The 19,210-nt window shown below is 42.0% G+C and overlaps 1 protein-coding gene across 24 annotated transcripts in view; it reads left to right on the top strand.

The window, feature by feature from the left end:
* The window catches only part of TENM3 (teneurin transmembrane protein 3), a 486,507-nt gene that overhangs the window by 414,130 nt on the left and 53,167 nt on the right, over nucleotides 1-19,210 (top strand). For all 24 annotated transcript variants that reach the window (XM_074588367.1, XM_074588383.1, XM_074588378.1 and 21 more), the window contains 6 exons: nucleotides 881-1,027; nucleotides 8,973-9,189; nucleotides 10,231-10,350; nucleotides 10,750-11,011; nucleotides 17,540-17,807; nucleotides 18,382-18,525. In XM_074588367.1, coding sequence (XP_074444468.1) covers nucleotides 881-1,027; nucleotides 8,973-9,189; nucleotides 10,231-10,350; nucleotides 10,750-11,011; nucleotides 17,540-17,807; nucleotides 18,382-18,525 — 1,158 coding nt within the window. The remainder of the gene's footprint in view (nucleotides 1-880; nucleotides 1,028-8,972; nucleotides 9,190-10,230; nucleotides 10,351-10,749; nucleotides 11,012-17,539; nucleotides 17,808-18,381; nucleotides 18,526-19,210) is intronic.

Raw genomic sequence — 19,210 nt, 5'->3', positions numbered from 1 at the left:
CACGTCACTACCGTGTTTTTGTTCAGTCTATCAATGTTTTATTGTGGTCCTTATGGTATTTCATTTTGTCCGTCCTAAGTAATCAAATACGCACAGCTATTACATTTAGTTGGAAATCCTGTTGGTCCTGTCCCATCCGTATGCAGCCTGAATCCTAATGTTTGTTAGAATAGATGCTAAGCTGCTTCACTATTTCCTGGGCTTTGCTTATTCTGTGAAAAGGAATGTATTTTTGGCATAAAGTATAGTCATTAAAACTGGCCTATACTTTGTGCAATTATTTAACGCACTGTAATTTCACATGAATATACGGCAACTCTGAGACCAGATAAAGTTAACGTTCTCTTTTATCACGTGCCTCAAATCCTACCCATTTTCCTGCTTAAGAATTTGGAGGGATTTGTTCCTAGTAACAGGGAGTTTAAGCGTTTGTGCCAGTAAGTAACAAATTCTGCATAGAGCAAATAACGATCTGTTCTATGAGCACAGAAAAATGTACCATTTTACACAGCTGTGTTTGCACTATGCACTCATCTCTTGCTACTTTGCCAAAAAAAAATAAAAAAATAAAAAAAAATTTTAAAAACCCACAAACTTAATTTTGTCTGGCCTGCAGGTATTTAGAGGATTGGTGCATTTATTTCCTGCCTGTACAGGTAAGTGGTGTCTCAAGTGTCAGGCCAATCAAAGATGCCACTTTGTTAAGAATTACATTCCCCAGGTAATGTTGCTGTTCCACTCCATGTGCAATTACAGTATTTGTGCTGTTCTTAAGGCCTGTTCCCAGTAAGTGTCCCTTGTTTGTATTTTTTTTTTTCTTTCTATACAATTGCAATATTGAAATCACTTGTGCTTTTTTCTTCTTTTTCTGTTTCGACAGAGGGCTGCCCCGGCTTGTGCAACAGCAATGGGAGGTGCACGCTGGACCAAAACGGCTGGCACTGCGTCTGCCAGCCGGGATGGAGGGGAGCGGGCTGCGACGTAGCCATGGAAACTCTCTGCACTGACAGTAAGGACAACGAAGGAGGTAAGAGATACCGACCGGATCTTTAAACACACAGCAGAACGGAGACTTTACAGTCGGGTGGTGAAAGACTGCCGTGAGAATCACAGAATCACAGAACGGCAGGGGGTGGAAGGGCCCTCTGGAGATCACCCAGTCCAACCCCCTGCCAGAGCAGGGTCACCCGGAGCAGGTGGCACAGGAACGCGTCCAGGCGGGTTTGGAATGTCTCCAGAGACGGAGACTCCACCACCTCTCTGGGCAGCCTGTGCCAGTACCCCGTCACCCTCAAAGGAAAGAAGTTTTTCTTCATGTTGAGACAGAACCATGCACGCATTTTACTAGCTCTTACGCCTGTAAGAATACACTGTGGTATTCAGCGCTTCTATACGGCATAGCGGCAAAGCCTTACAAGGTGCTTATGACAGTTGAGATATGTACTTAGAAAATGATGGGTGTCACCTTAGTTTTCCTGCAGTGTTCTTTTATACGTGAATAAAACACAGTCTCAACTCAGTCAACTGTAGTGGAGGGGAAAAAAAGAAAGCAGTTCAAATTTTCAGTGACCTCACAAGGAAGTCATCTCAGAAGAAATGGCCAAACGGGGAGTTTACATTTTGACCTGTGATACTAATGCTGGAAAAAATTGGTTGCCCGGTCTACAGAGATCTTACCCCCTCCGTAGCCTGAACGCTCCAGTAACTGGCAGGATGCTCCCAGCAGTTTTTGGGGTTTTTGGCTTGCTTTTCCACAGTCTGTCATTCAGGTGACAGGTAACAGTCTGCAGCGAGATGCAGGCAGGGCTGTTGACTTAAGGAATCACTCTGCAATCATCGTGGTGGGGTAGGGAAGGTAGAGGGGCGGTGACTTTGGCGTGACTCCAGAATCACACAAAAAACCCACAGAAAACCAAGGCTAAATGTGAACGCAGTCAAATATTAGATCAGCATAATGCTGCTGTTGTCTGTCTGTCTTCCCCTTCTCTCACCAGCTCTTTTTGTTTAACACCGTCAGATTCAGAGCGGAGATAAGAAACTCCATTAGGGCCTCCGGATGATGATAAAGTCATCTGAGACTTTGTTTTTCAGCGTTAGACTGCAGACACCTCTGCCATCGCTGGCTGGCTGTTTGCTCTCGTATCGCACCACAACTGGGTTCTTAGATATCACAAAGTATAAATAACAGCAGCATTTACTTCCTGAGGAAAATAAATAACACGGTTAAAGCAGTGCTGCTGTTTATTGCTTCACACGTCATTTGATTTGTCATCCTTCACCATTACACAGTGTATATTTTGAGTCAGTTTTGCACATTTAGGGCCTAAAGAATCTGAGACAATCTGGTATACACGCAATCGGAGCTAGTGTGAAGCTGGATTTCTGCACGTAGGAAGGGGAGCAAGAGGAACAATCAGCCGTAGCATTTCCATGCCGAGATTTGGAAATCTGTGCTGTTTGGGGAATTAAGTTCAGGTGCCTGGGGGATTATGAACATAAAGAAGAAAGAGAAACCTGCAAGCATGAAAGGAGACAAAGCAAGGAGGAGGAGAAACTAGGTTAGAGCATAAACAACTGGGAGGGAAAAAATAGATCGTGTAGAGAAAAAAAGGGGAAAAATTTGAAAGCCCAGTGATAGAATCATAGAATCGTAGGGTTGGAAGGGACCTCTGGAGATCGTCTAGTCTAAAGCAGAGTCAGTAAACGTTAGAGGTAATAGATAGAAGGACGTGACATATCAGAGGGAGAGTCGAGAGCAGATAAGGGAGCAGTGGGAGGAAGAAGAGCAAGGTGAACAGGAATGCACGTGAACCGAACGAGGGAAAAAAAGATGCTCCTTCAGACTGAAAACAGTAGTAGCTGTTTGTGAGGAAAAGGGGAAAAAGAACGAGGAATTGGAGCAGAAGGATCTAACAGGATGACTTAAAGTTCAAGAAGAAAGAACAGTATTGCAAAAAAAAAAAAAAGTCTAATACTGGTATTTTGTTGCTTTTTTCCTCTCAATTTTTTTCATTATTTCCTTTGCAGACATGATGCAACTATGCATGAGGAAGGGATTGGCCAAACAGTTGTTTTGCCATGATTGACCTGTATAATGCTTTTTGTCACGGGCGCTTCTCTTTCAGTGGACCTTATTTCAATTTATATGCCACAGTACAGAGCATATTCACTGCAGTCTTCCACTAGTGGCTGAGGAAAAGGGTTAAAATATAACAATTAAATTAAATTAAAAACTGGAAGCATACCAAACAGAACTGGGAAAAGAAAGTCTTCTTTGCCAGAAACCCACCTGGAAAGAGAAGTGTTTCTTCCCTTTCCAAGAGTGCGTGCGATCAGCCCACTGATCTCTGGAGCAAGCCATTGAGATTCCAGCCAGCTACAGGGAATGGGCCAAGGATGCCTCTGCTGGATTTGTTTGTTGTGGGAGATGAGCTTATCGGAGCACTTCTGCTGAATTCATACCTGTGACTGCAGGTAGTGTGATTTACATCGCGCTAGGCTCCGCGGTTGTATAATTAAAGTTATCTTGGTTGTTAGCTAATTGATATGCTGTGGTTAATGTTTATGTTTCGTCCCACATTGGAGAAAATATATTCCATATATTAATATGAATATAATTCATTAATAAGAGTGTCTGCTGTTCCTTTGAGTCTTAGCTCTTTCCGGGATGATTGTTCAAATTCTGTGAACATGAGCATCCCAGGGACCTCAATGGGAATATTCTCCGTAGGAGGTGCTAATGACATCAAGGCATTCTTGATCATTTTTGCTTCCAGATACTATTGACATATGATGGGATGATTATTACCCATCTTCCTTTTCATCTAGATTTTTGAGAGTCTTGCAGGTTATTTCCGTTCTCTGTAAGGATCGCTCTTTATTTTTCCCTGTGTTTGGTTTGGATAATAAAATACAGAATTTTCTTCACGTTTTAGCAACCCACAAGGAAAGTTTGTGCAACAAGCAGACCTTGGGCTGAACTGAACTCCTAATGACTTTGTGGGGAGAGAGGGAGTCAGAGTCATCCGTGGGTGGCATAAGTCTAACTTCTTTACCTGGGCAAAAAATGTGTCACTATTATACTTTAACAAAGTGGGCCATGTTTTGTCATCGCTGTAGGAAGAATAAGCTGTTTACTCTTTAGTTTAGGTAGGTCTTTATTGAATAGATTCCTTTGTTAAATTTGCTTTCTATTAGCTCCTATCCAATTATTAAAAGTAGTTACAGGTTTCCACCAGCAGGATTTCAGGGATTATTAATATTCTTTTATTACTAAAATGAAAATAAATACTGGAATAAAGCAAAGTGTACTTAGCACTACTGTATTTCTGTAATTACTTGCATGGGCTAGGAGAGCCTGCTCCTGATAAGCATTGTCACAGGTTAGTACAATTTCAGCCTAATAATTCAACCTCCGATAGTGGCTAATAGCAAACGCTTAGCAAAAGAATATAATGGGACAAATGCGTACTTCTGTTGTCTTTGGTATACTAGCAGGCTGCTAATTAAAGTAGGAAGTTACTGCCACAGAATATTTTGAATGTCAGAAGGGTTACTAAGTACAAAGATAACCCAAGCTTAGGAAATTTCAGGTAGTTTTTACTTGAATTACAGAATCACACAATCACAGACTGGCAGGGGTTGGAAGGGCCCACTGGAGATCATCTAGTCCAACCTCCTGCCAGAGCAGGGTCGCCCAGAGCAGGTTGCACAGGAACGCGTCCAGGCGGGTCTGGAATGTCTCCAGAGACGGAGACTCCACCACCTCTCTGGGCAGCCTGTGCCAGGGCTCTGCCGCCCTCACAGCAAAGAAGATCCTCCTCATGTTTAGGTGGAACTTCCTATGCTCAAGTTTGTGCCCGTTACCTCTTGTCCTGTCGCTGGGCACCACTGAAAAGAGCCTGGCCCCATCCTCCTGACACCCACGCTGTAAGTATTTATAAGCGTTGATAAGATCCCCCCTCAGTTGTCTCTTTTCCAGACTGAAGAGACCCAAATCCTTCAGCCTTTCTTCATAAGAGAGATGTTCCAATCTCTGTATTATAGAATTAGGGCTGATACAGTGGCGTGTTCATGTTCTTTGGTTTGTGCTCCAGCACTTCTCATTATTCAGCTTTTTGTTTGCATCTGTGGTTGCTGGGGGGGAGCGTTGGGTTGATATATCCATAGCCCTTACCCACTTATTTCTTTCTGGAGTGACAGCTCATTTAGAGCCCAACACTTAATATTTTAGGCTTCTTCATTCCAACAAGAATGTTGAATTTGAGTACCGTATAGGTATGCTTGTAGAGAATCTGCAATAATAACATTGAACAAGGTCCTTGTGCACTGCTCAGGAATAAATCAAGGGCCAGTTCTGCTTTTGAGCCTTTTCCAACCAGCTGCTCCTACAGGCGGTCATTTTTGGTGTCTATAATTGAGTCCATTCATTATAGCCTGTAGTAAAATTGAGCTATGTGAGGACAGCTGAGGTTTGTTAATAGTTTTCTGTCCTTTCCAGCCTCTTGCCTTTGTGTGTGCCACAGTCACCGAAACCATCCTGGTGGGATGGCCAGCATCATAGCTCCAAAACTGTATTCCTCCTATGAAGGCACTGAATTTCACTTCATGGAGATTTTTTTGTTGCCTAAATATATAATCAACTTATTTACCAAGAATGTGATTTATGTCGGTCCTTGGACACGATCTCCCCTTGACGCTGGCAGAACTTGTGCCCGGGGCTATTTTGTCCCCCTGTTTTTCTTCTTCCATTAGTTTTATACATACCCTTTAAATCCCATTCAAAAGCAAACACGCCCACTGATACATCTTATTTTTTAGATATCCGTAAGTGTGGGAATCCTCTGTCTTGCCTCCTCTAATTTAATGTTTTGGGGGGTTTATTAGTCTCTCCAAAGAAGCAACCTTATCACCAGACCATGCTCCATCGCAATTCTGTGCATTTTGCAACAAAGGGAAAAGTAACATTCGTCAAGATTTTTACAGCTAGACTTTAGCTTTTGAGAAAGAAAATAATAATGTAGTCATTACCTCTTCTGTATATAGAAGAACCACTTACATCCAGAACAAAAAAAAAAAAAAAAAGCAAATAGCCTTCTGAGATGGATAATGATTGTCCGGCTGGCTGTAGGAGTTTCTATTTTCCTTATAATTTCACTGTCATATTTGAGTGATATAACTGATAAGCCAGTGTTGAGCTAAGTTTCTTGTTTTTCAGGCTAAACAAAATTCATCAATAATTTTGCAGAGCTGTTTCAGAGAGGAAATTTTACTCTGCTTCACACAGTGCAATAGAGCACTCAGCTTAGTGGTACTAGATAGCTCTAGCCACATATAAGTACAGAGAAAGAATGAAAAATGTTTTCTCAAGTTATAAGGAGCCAGATTCATAACCATCCGTCACTCGCCTGGGCAAGTTCCTGATAAACTCCCCAGAAAAATAACAAACAGCGTATCCCTGTATCTTGGCTGGTGAAAATGAGATTCTTTCTCTGATTGATGTTAGCGGAGAGGCTTGTAAAAATGCATTTCCAGCTGATTAGTTCAGAAGGTGTCAATCTCATGCGGTTTTATGACCTGCAGACTATACTCCAGATGTACATTTGCTTTTTATAAACTAACAAAGATGAATGTTGAAATTTGAGCATTTCTTTGGCAACTGCACCAGATAATGCCTAGGAGACCATACAGAGATATAAAACCCCAAAACTATACTTTTAAACATCAGTGCCCCCAGCTTTGACACGGCTCCAGGCTTCTAGAGTTAAAACCAGCAAAGGAGGTCAGTCCTTCAGCTAGGAAAGGGTTTCATATTGTACAAGAACAAGACTAGAAAAGCACAAGAGTCAAAGAGTCACAGGCTATTTGAGGTTGGAAAGGCCTCTGGAAATCATCTAGTCCCACGATGCTCAGGGCCACGTCCAGCTGGGTTTTGAGTATCTCCAAGGATGGAGACTCCCCAACTTCCCTGGGCAACCTGTTGCAGTGTCTGACTGCTTTCAAGTAAAAATAAGTTTTTCTGATGTTTAGACAGAATTTCCTGTGTTTCAGTCTATGCCCATTGTCTCTTGTGCTTTCGCTGGGCGCCACTGGAAGGGGGTCTGGTTTACACCCTCCCATTAGGGATCTGTACACGCTGAAGAGATTCCCCCTGAGCCTTCTTTTCTCCAGGCCAGTCTCAGCTCTCTCAGCCTTTCCTCATAGGAGAGATGTGTCAAGACCTTAACCATCTTCATGGCCCTTCACTGAGCTTTCTCCAGTATGTCCATGTCTCTCTCCTACTGGAAAGCCCAGCCTGTGCAGAGCACTCCTGGGGTGGCCTCGCCAGTGCTGAGTAGAGGGGACAGATCACCTCCATTGACCTGCTGGCAACACAACTGCATGTCATTGGCACCTTCTTTGCCACAAAGGGCACGTTGCTGGCTCGTGTTCAGTTTGGTGTCCACCAGGACTCCCAGGGTCTTCTCCACAAAGCTGCCTTGCAACCAGTTGTCCCCCAGCATGTACTGGTGCCTGGGGCTGTTCCTCCCCAGGGGCAGGACTTCGCCCTTCTCTTTGCTGAACTGCGCGAGGTTCCTGTCAGCCCCTTTCTCCAGCCTGTTGAGGTCTGTCAGAATGGCAACACGACCCTCTGGCATATCCTCATCCCAGGAAAAATCAACGTTCTTTCTTTTCTCTTAAAAAAAGTTTAAACTTTGATATACTTAACGATGACTTTTTCATCCCGTTTAATTTCCCTGAACTGACTTCAGCGTCAGCCGAGTTAAATGAGAATTTTAGATGTGCCAAAGAATAGAAATCCCAGTCCTTTACTGTTTTGCCAATCCTCTAACTGATCCACGTAACACAGCAATCCTTAGAGGAATACCTTCAGAAGATCTCTGTTTACTTACACTCTTTCAACATATGATTGAACAAAAATGGATGATATTTTTCCCTTCAGAAAGAAGTTTTACTCTAAAGCTGGATTCTTTTGTGCGAGAAGAGTCATGGGCTTCCTTCGAGTGCTGCACCGGTGTATTTTTCAGTTGAGTGCAGCAAGCAGCTCCCGCTCTAATCTAAATGGAATAATAAAATGTTTGAGCTATTTCAGTCTTGCTGTTCTTTTGGGGAAACAATTATCAGCTCTGTGATACCATATTACATTCATCTAGAAATTTTCTGTAGCTGACATTTCCAGGCTCATTTTCCTCACGACTTTACTTACAGCAAATTAGGAGTTATCAATTTGATCTGGATTTTAATCTTTCACCAAATTAGATTTCCAGTGATGTGACAGATCTAATGCTCGTTATATGTGAATATTTCAGCCCGTACGCACCCGTGTGTTTAAATCTTGTTTATACTGGCCAGCATTCCTCATCAGTTTGTTCAGAATAAAATCTAAATGTTAGATACAGATTTTGTTCTCTCACACATTTTCATGCAAAATAGTTGTGGAAATTGCCTTTGCCACTAGCAACAAAATCTTTCTGCCAAGGTATAAAGGAATCCACCTTGATAAATGTCATGAAATATTTAAAGCTACTTGCGGCATAGATATGCTAAAAAACTTCAGGAAAGCGGCGGAGTGGGAGTTACTTGTTTCTTTTCCCTCGCAAGCCAAATAACCTCAGATAAAAGCTCCTTAGACCCACCTAAAATGTTTCATATTTATAAGTTAACGGTGTATGCAGAGCCTGAGCGCCTTCATTTTCTGGTTTGTTCAACATGTTTTTAGAGAAGGATCGAATAAATAGGTTTAATTTGAACGCGATACTGAGTGTATTCAGCTTGTGTGGGTTTCCACGGGAGTTTAAGAACTCAGTGGAAACCACCTCCCGTTCCTTAATTGAAAGTGAATTCATTAAAATCTTAATTATTAGTGTTTTTTCATACTAGGTATTTGTTTTAATCTCTCTGCTGGCTGGCTCAGGGACATGCAGAGGGGCAGGAGGAGGAATTTGTTCATTTGTGCGACTTTCTGCCAACAGATGGGCTGGTGGACTGTATGGATCCTGACTGCTGCTTGCAGAGTTCTTGCCAAAACCAGCCTTATTGTCGCGGGCTACCTGATCCCCAAGACATTATCAGCCAAAGCCAGCAGTCGCCATCTCAGCAAGCTGCCAAAGCGTTTTATGACCGGATCAGTTTTCTCATCGGAGCAGACAGCACTCACGTCATACCTGGGGAAAGCCCTTTTAATAAGAGGTGAGCGTGACGACTCATTAACTCACGCATACGAAAGAAATTGAAGCGTGCGTGAGATTCACCTTTAGGAGAAGATCCACTGTGACTGCAGAGTTCATGGCATGGACTTTGAGCAGAGACCTTTTACCTTTAATTTATCAAATCGTTTATTTTGTCTCGTTTCCTGTAAAATTCAAATTGACGGTGCCGGTAGGTTACAGAAGGTACTTGCCGTGCTCAGTACCTGTATTCTGACAGGGCACTTCATTAATGATTAAATAAATCTTTATTTAACCAGTTGATTTGGGCTAGCACAGTTGGAAGTACATCAAAGCAATGAAAACACTTCAGAAGGAAAAGCAAAGCTTCACTTTTTAAACTGAGCTCACTAAATAATATAAATTATGAATTAATGTAATAGAACTGTTAAGAGCACGACAGCATAATTGCATAAACTATTTGACTGGTGCTCTACGAAGCCGTAATGACCTGAAAATAAACCAGTAACAGGAAGCAGGTGTCTGGGATCTCACTGAGTGAAGGAAGATGATTTACACTAGAACTACTGCGTTTGCAGTAATTTAACAGCATTAATGTGTTTGGGCACAGCAGTTGATTAAAAGTTGTTGCTCAAATGTTCCTTATTGCTCTTTTAAATTTTGTACTTCATAGTCCCTGCAGTTTTACAGATTGCTTTGATACTAATTGAAAAGTATGTTGTTCTTTGAGAGCCTGCCAGAGGTATGACTTACAGCGGGAACATCTAGAGTTTGTAAGTTCTTAAAATTCTTCAGTGAATTTCTGGTCTTAGTAACTCGGTACAGACAAAATGAACCAAAGTAAAATCAACAACATTGAAGCAAAATTATCATCTGTAGGTTTTGAGGCATTTATTTATACAGTGTAAATTATGTGAACTTGTAAAAGGGTTAGAGTCTCAGGAATGTTTTTTTAGTGGTAGTTGATACCACATACAGATGTGTGTGTGTTCTCTCTTTTATTCATTCAAAAGAGAACAAAAAAGAAGCAAATTTGTAATTTGATCCTGCATCTTTTTCACAGTCTTGCATCCGTCATAAGGGGCCAAGTATTAACTGCTGATGGAACACCGCTCATTGGGGTCAACGTCTCCTTTCTGCACTATCCAGACTATGGATATACAATCACTCGCCAAGATGGAATGTAAGTTCCCTTTGAAGCACTTCGTGTCATAAACACAGCAAAGGCATAACTGAAGAGCTGCTTGTAAAAATAAGATAATAATAAAATAATGGAAACAAAAGACATGAAAGAAGTCATTGACCAAAGTTGTGCTTTGTACATTCTTCAGACGTAAAACATGCTGATTATATACTTTAGAAGTAGGAGGGCTTGCTTAAATTGACCACGGCGTCCCAGACTCTCGCTTCTCTTAGGGCAGTATTATGTAATATAATTTAATTGGTGTCCCCATTGTTCCCAGTAGAGCCGTTGTGCCTTCAGAGCAGCACAATGGAATGAAAAATCAATCCATAAAATGGAGGCTGTGGGTGGCTTTGGGAATTTGCTGACTAGCTGGCCCTCTTGCGTTTTTTTCCCTAGGTTTGACTTGGTAGCGAATGGTGGTGCCTCTCTGACACTGGTGTTTGAGCGATCGCCGTTCCTGACACAGTACCACACAGTATGGATTCCCTGGAATGTCTTTTATGTCATGGATACCCTGGTCATGAAGAAGGAAGAGAATGACATTCCTAGTTGTGATCTGAGCGGATTTGTAAGGCCAAACCCCGTTATCGTGTCGTCGCCTTTATCCACCTTCTTTAGAATTTCTCCTGAAGATAGTCCTATCATCCCAGAGACACAGGTAACGTTTGCGTAACATAAATAGCGTGTTATCACAGGTTAGCATTAAGCCACCATGATGAAAGGAGTGCAAACTACTGTTGAAAAATAATTCTGACCAAGTGCTAAGAATTTGCAATGTGATTATTTTCAGACCAATTTATTCATTCTATGTGATCGTTATTAAACTTTCATCCAAAAAAAAAAAAAAAAAAAGGGTAAGAAAGCTTGGTGTACACCAGTGTGTGGTTTTATATTTGATGGCATCATTTAATTTACAGACTGTCTTCAGCAATCAGGCACTGGCCCATCAAAATGGACACACCGCAGTACATCTGACTTTTTTGACTGCCGCCTTGTTAGAAGCGCACCTCAGAAACTGGAAATGAAAGGTGTTTTTCCCCTATATCTGAAAGATCCGTACAGTTCAATTTATCTGTTTAGTCCTAATAAATGGCATGACACCCAGATTTTTATAAACTCAAAGAACCCTCTGTAAGACCGAGGACAGGCTTACAAGCCAATGCGCACGTATGTGCTACTCTACTTCTTCAGAACTTGTAATACTGAAAGCAAGACATCAAAACCGTGCTTTAAACGGAAAAAGCTGCGATGGGAAAGTTTTTTCTCTAACACAGGTGTATTAAGTTCTTCCATCACAAATAAGTAATCACTAATACAGCCTTCTTCAACTCTTAAAGCAGCGTTGCATTTCAAGAAGTAATATTTAACTCATTATTGATTTCTGATAAAACTTTTTCTCATGAAAAAACACTTTCCCTCTCCCTTCTCACCCTCTCCCTTCTCTCTTTTCTCTCCCTCTCCTTTCTCTCTCCTTCTCTCTCCCCCACCTTCACAATGTCAGAATTACACAGGGACCCTCTTTTTCCCATTCTCTAAGAAATGTCCTTGTCTCTTCAAGGGAAGCATAGAAAATGTATTCAAATGTTTTCATGCAGAGCTCTTAAGAAAAGAGCAAAATCATTAAGCGGTTCATGCTAAGAGCAGGTTTAAAGTAAAGATGTAAGGAAATTACAACTAAATGCTCACACAAATCTAGACTGTGCTAGAAAATTGTTGCTTTTATCCTCACTATCATTTCTCTGCCTTTGATAGTTGCAAGTCAATTAAAAGAAGGGATTTGCAAAACACAGTCCACTGAAAAACAGCTCTGATTTACTTGTTTTGGCAACAGATGATAGATTTAGTTCCTGAAGTGGTGGAAAATGGCTTTGATAGATGGGGCATAAATCTAAGAAAAAAGTAATAATAGAAGAATGTCAGAAAATACATATTTTCAAAAAACATTTGTAACATGTAGGTAAACAAGTAATTTCATGAGCAGTGGGACTAATGAAGTCTGGATTCCTACTAATTCCCACCCATTGCTGTAATTCCAGCTATCTGCCACATCCAGTCCTTCCCCCACGGACTGCGTTCAGCCTTTTTCTCATGGGAGTAACAACTTCTTCCCTACCTAAACCCTTTTCTTTAATAAACCCTAAAGGAACTGAATCATCTTTAGAGATTTCTGCTGTTATTTCAAATGGGGTTGAAACGGGCTCCCAGGCTCGCAAGTCGTGAGGAGGGAGGTCTGACAGGCAGGGCGGTTGGGTCAAGTTGATTTCCCTAGGAAACCAGCCGGAAGGGAAGCTCGTATTCTCATCGGATCCTAAGCAGTTGGTGTTGGTGGGTCATTTACGACGAGGTAAAAATAGTCCTGTCATTACGTATGCAAAAATCTGGTTGTGGTGCTGTGTAAAAAAAAAACGTCGAGTATTTTCTTCTGTATTTTTTGCACATCACACACGTAGTTCCCGGCTTCGATAAGTGGGAGCTGCCCAGCCGTGCCTGGGACATACCCTCTTAGGGTCAGGTTCCCCTCAGAAATCCATAATGCTCAACAGTCTGTCTCCCAAAAAATTCACCGCGCTGATAAAAGATGAGCAGAACCAGATTCCATTTAATCTCTCTGTTCAGCTCTGGAGGAACAGCTGTCGATCTGTTCGTAAAGAAGGGGCAGTGCCAGTTTGAAGTGTGGGAGACTGGATGAAGGCACAGAGAAAGAAACGGTTCCCCGTGTTCCTTCAGCTGGCGTTAGTCACCCCGTTCGTGTGGGGTGGCAGCACCCACTGCCACGTACCGCAGAAGAAAATGATGTGCTGCTGTAATCATCATCCCTTGAAGTGCTTCATCATCCCTCCGAGATAATGTTTCCGAAAGGGTGTACTTAGTGGCTTATGAATCCCAGATTGATCAGAGGGGGAATTAAAGTCTGTTCCGAGGAAGCAGCACAACGGAGAACTGAAAAAAGAAGGCAAGCGAGGGGAGAGAACCAGTGCCGTGGGTGAAGGGGTGATCGCAGACCCAAGAGATCCTTACTCAAGGGGGATGATAATAAATAACATGTTAACTGAATTCAACCTACTTAGGCATGACTTCATCGACTTTTAATTGCAAGTTAGCGTGCTCTGCTTAGACTTAACTCGCTGAGATTAATCAGTGTGGAACGAGACGGTGAACGGCATGCAGATGAGGGAGATCGGGTTAAGCTGGAGCTGCTTATATGGGTTAGCAACAATATTTGTTGCTGTCTTTTTCCTAATATAATACATGTCTGTTTGCCACATCTTGCAGTGTGATCTGGCAGAAACCCACACGTGAGTCACAATGAGCAGCTCTGAGTTTTTGAGGCTTTCCTTCTCCTAAACTTCTATCATCCACTGTTACGTACGCTTCCAAGATGCCTTCTGCAGGTCCCGACCAGCTTGTCTCCGTCACCTCCAGCGTGTGGGAGACTGAAGACTGAAACTTTTCCTTCTAATCATATGTTCAAGGTTGCCCATTTAATTTTTTCCTCTCCCCTGGCTCTCTCTCACTGCTGGCAGAAGTTGGCAAAATATATTTACCCGGAAGAATTCAGGGTAAAACATGGGCCTCGGTGACTTGATAAAAATGATTGTTTGTAACTTCAGGGTGGCCAGATTTTCAGCAAAGTAATTAATCTGTTTTATCATTTAAACAGGCAGTATAATAGGATGTTTAGATATTCCAGTATTACATGGATGCTGCATCCTAGTTTCACATAGCTAAAATCTCCAGAACGTCAAGTTTGTACTGAGAAAAAATGGAGATTATTCTTAGACCCAAATATCGTCATTTATGCATCGTTGTTTTCCAGCACGTTTTCTGGTTTTCATCTCTTTTGATTTCTGTTTGAACCTTTGTATACACCTCTTGAGTTATTCTTTTATAGTCAGATTTTTAGGTTTTTACGCGTGTGTGGCTTTTTCCTGTGCCCCTTCTCTGTGGTATCTCAGCAATATTTTAAGTCTAGGAAAACCAAGTCATTTTCCCCCTTTTCATTTCTCCTTGCTTTATATTGTTAACTCAAGGTTTTTTTCTTTATAAGTTCATTTAAGAGCCTCAGTTCTAGGGGAAGTCTTTTTTAAAAAGGAAAAGATTTCTCCATCTAGAAATGAGCCATTTCAGCTTCTACTTAAAGAAGTACAATTTTAGTACTCCTTGGTCTCGGGCTTTGTGTAATAGCAGCAGTTGTCGATACCTACCTGTATCTATAAATGCCATCTTTACCCCCCTCAAACCAAGTCGATGTTACATTTTAATGCAGCAATTCATCTTTTACTTTTCCGCAAAGAACCTTTTCCTGAAATGAGGACTAAAGTTTGCACTCATTTGTGAAATTTGTTCTCAAATCCTCATTTTGCTCAATTTGCTAAAAAAATCACGGCGACACAGCAGGCAATTTCCCCCCTAATTGAATTAAATTTCGTATTCACAATTCCTAATACCATCAGAGCACGTCACCTGAATCGTATTATATTTTGGAGCAGGAAAGCGTTCCAGAGCCTGGCCGGCTTTAGTCCTGCTGGCCCCAAGGGACAGGGAGCCGTGCACAGTTTATGGGACTCAGTCGCCAGATCAAACTATTGGGACAACAAACTCTGTCCTTTTGAAAATTGAGACGACCCTTATCTCAGTCCTGTAGGTTAAATATTTCACACCTGTCCTTCCGAAGAGCTTGACCATCCATAAATAAAATGTCAACCGTTAGGATTTGGTGGTTGGGCTGTAACTCCGTCTCCTGTGGTGGGTACCAGCCTTCCTGAAGGTAGTGTGATACTCGGGCTGGAAAAGGTAAAGTACAGACGGCTTGCTTGTGTCGGTGATTCCTGATGTGACTTTGATCCCCAGCGACGTCCCTGATTGCTGTACAATTGACGTGTTGTCATGGCTCCCATGGGATGCTCTCTGCTGTGCCCGATGATTTAACTTTTCAGATGAACGTTAAACTGCTTTAATTCTGTTTGTAATGCTTGATTCTGGGAGAGAGATTGAGATGCGTGACCTTACCTCTACATTTCTGAAGTTCTCAAGAAAAGAAGTTACTACAGGGGATATTTTATGGAAAGAAGGAAGTTATAAGTCAGATTTCCAGCAGATATTTGAGGCTTTTGCAGAAACTAATAATAGGGGTTCAGGTTTTGTTTTAAACCTCGCTGAGAACTGCGTGAGTGTCCTAGTTTCTAATTTGATAGTAATCCAAATACACAGTGGAATTTCTTGCCAATTGAAACTTCAAGGTGTCCTCTTTATTGCCTGTTATCTCAGCCAGGAACACTGGAAGACCACCTGAGTGTTTAACGCTGCTCTTCCACAGTTGCAGTTGTAAAGGAAGCAATGGTCGTGACAGGAGACCGGTGAAGTCCATTAAATTGTGTCCTATTACAAGCGTATTATTTCTTTTTCTCCTCTTGCTTACCGAGCCCTCCATCTGTTAGACCAGTTTTAATGTGCAGTATATGAGAGTCCTGCTGATGTCTTGAGGAGGAATTTGTCTTTTGTTCCTAGGTGGTTTCTGGTTTTTCTTCAAAGTCTTAGAAAAGGAATATGAGGTGCTGCTTGTCATTGCTTCTCAGTCATGGCAGCTTCTTGCCGGGGAAAAAAGAAACATTCAAAGACTAAGAATTTTTAAATCTGAATTTAATTTGTCTAGTATCTTCCAAATCCTCCTTTACTTCCTACAGCTCTGTTATATAGTCTTGCTGGAGAAGAGCTGCATGCCCCCATATATCAGATGCGAATAACCACTCGTACCGGGCAACGAGTCAAAATACTAATTCTGATTTTTTGTGACTGTTATTGGGAAGGAGATAGATGTCATTAATACCATATAAATCTTTCTTTGTATCTGAGCAAAAGTGCTAACACAGAGGACGGTGGAGCGCCTGTCGCCTTCCCCAAGAGCGTAAACCACGCTCTGTGCCCCTATTCAGCGCAGAGAGTGGGTTGTTTAAAAGCAGTGTCCAAGGGTTCCTCTACCACAGAGAGCTACCTCAGCACTTCTTTAGCAGCCGGGTTTTGATCCCGCTGAAGTCTCAAGCCTAATATTTGCGGCAGTGCTCTCCCTGAAGTCCGCTTTCCACTAACATTAACTAGTGTTTGGTCTTCAGGCTGGAAAGTAAAATAAAGGTTTCCAAATTTACTTCCCCAGGGGTGCTCCTTTGACAGCACGGAGGCTCTGGGCTTGTGCTTCAGCGTCCTTCGCCCTCCCTTCCCACCAGAGAAACATTATATTTGTAAATGTGTCCAGATACTTTTTTCTTGTTTCTGTTTTTCCCCAATGAGCTGGGATAGTTGGTAGCTCCTCACCTGAAGCGCTGGCTCTCAGTGTTTATGTCCTGGCTGAGGTATGGGACAGTATGGATTGTCTTCATCCACGTTACACAGAAACCTTTCACATCCATCCATCACCCACAAAAGCTCCTCAGCTCAGAGGAAAAGACAAGGGGCGGGGGGGGGCGGGGGGGAGGAGGAACCTTTTAAAAATAAAATTGAATCATTGCACCTCTCTGAAATGAGAAAGTGGTGAGCTGATGTCTGAGTAGTGAATATTGATCAGGAAATATGGAAAAAGCTTTCCCTGAGGCGTCCTACTTATCTGTCTTCAAAATAAATGGAAGAATGCTCTAGTTTAAAGTATTTACAATCCATGGGTAATGCAAATAATAAACCACCTAAAAGTCTTTCCTGCTCTTACAGGAGCAGTTAGCGCCATCCCACCCCAAATCTGAGCTTTGCAGTGCTTGGAGGCTCTGCTGCTGTTATTCCCTATCCATAGTTGGGACACGGGTGGCAGCACAAGAAGGGGCTGTTTCCATGCAGGTGAAAGATGCTTTTTTGCTTCTTCTGGAAAAAGCAGTCAGTTGGGAATGTTTTCCCTCTCCTGCGTGCTTCTTCTCCACCCATAAAAATAAAGGAGAGATCTCTGAAATCCTTCAGCAGAAAGTATCAACTAAGCAGCTTCAGTGTAACAAAGAATTTAGGCTTCGCTTTTCCGAAAGAAAGGTGAAATGTTGTTATTTATTTATGTATTTTTTCCGTTATTAAATGAAAACCAGGTTTAGATGATACTTCCTAAGGGATTGTCCTGTAGCATCGTGTCAGGCCTCCTTTTATGAGAGCTGCGTTGTTCTGTTTTAATTTCAAAACCATTCAAATACTGTACTTTTTTCTTACCAATGCCTAGGTCCTTCATGAAGAAACAACAATACCAGGAACCGATTTGAAGTTATCATACTTAAGCTCCAGGGCTGCGGGATACAAATCTGTTCTGAAGATCACTATGACCCAGTCTGTGATACCATTTAATTTAATGAAGGTTCATCTCATGGTGGCAGTGGTGGGAAGACTTTTCCAAAAATGGTTCCCCGCATCCCCAAATCTGGCTTACACTTTCATATGGGATAAAACTGATGCATACAACCAGAGAGTCTACGGATTATCTGAAGCCGTTGGTATGTGTGTGATGGAGGTTTTTTGCGCTTTTATGGTTGTCTTGAAAACAGGGAGGCACATCTCAAGCACTTGTATCCGTTAAGTAGAAAAGGTTTAGCAGAATAAGATGAAAAATAATAATGGATATTAAAATATATTGGAAAATAGTAATCCAAACTTTGAATTGTAAGAAAAAAATGTCCTTCGAAAGTGAAAAGAGACCACAGTCTTTATTCACTTCTACTTCTCCCCCATGAAGTATCCCTCAGCCTAATAATTACACAGTGTGGTATTTAGTCTGCGCTCTCCTCGTGCTTGAGAGTGCGATGGCATTCTGACATACTGCACAAAATGGCTTTCTTCTGTACCTGTCCTAATCCACTTTTAATAACTGAAATTATTTTACTAACCCAAGATTGCTTTCTGAGGGGTTTTGGAATTCTATTTAGTATTTTCAGTATAACTAAGGAAGCCACGGGGATTTTCAGGTAGCCTGGGAGAGCAGAAGAACCTACGTGCCTTAAGGAAATCACGTTCTTTAAACTCTTCTGAACGAGATGCTATACTTAATGAGGAAATTTGCTGTTATTTCAGTGTCTGTGGGTTATGAATATGAGTCTTGCCTGGATCTAACCCTCTGGGAAAAGCGGACTGCCATTCTGCAGGGTTATGAACTGGATGCCTCCAACATGGGTGGCTGGACGTTGGATAAACATCATGTATTGGATGTTCAGAATGGTGAGGAGTTCCTTTTCTTCTTGCTAATTTTAATACTCAGCTGCCCTGCACTTTAGGTGTCTCATTCTAACTTCCCAAATTTTTACTTTGTTATTTTTTAAAAAAGGAAATTTATGGAAACTTTTGCATATGGTGAATGCTTTGAGCTTTACGGCGTATGTCGTGTTTCTTCACGTACAAATACATAAGTATTAATAATTTCATCTAACGGTGTGAGCCTGCGTGAGCTATGCTTAGCAAAACAAATCCCAACCCAACAATGTTGAAATTGTTTTTAAAGAGTGAGTGATGCTAAGGAGCCGGTATTTCTAAAGCAATTGTAGGTGTCAGCATGGTTCTTGGGATTAACTGTTTGTATGTAAGAGGATCTTGAACAATGTTTTCACTTCCAGTTTTTACAATGACTGAAAATTAAGCAGCAATAAGAGACATTCCTGCCAAACTGAGAGCTCTTCGCTCCCAATATTAAATCCCTCATTTATACAGGAGTTGTTCCCCTTCGTGTCATGACATGCCCAGCCCCGGCACAACTCACGGGAGCAGACAGTGCCCGGGTACCGTCTCTTCTGGAGGATGAGCACTCATTTACGCTCTCCTCCCGTTCAGTCCTTCCCCCGAGGTGAATCCTGCCTGGGGTGCCGTGGTCGGCTCAGCACACAGCAGGTGACGGATGGTGCTGCCTTGA

Source organism: Larus michahellis, chromosome 5 (assembly GCF_964199755.1).
Source record: "Larus michahellis chromosome 5, bLarMic1.1, whole genome shotgun sequence".
NCBI classification, from domain to species: Eukaryota; Metazoa; Chordata; class Aves; order Charadriiformes; family Laridae; genus Larus; species Larus michahellis.
This window is presented reverse-complemented; position numbering and strand designations above follow the sequence as displayed.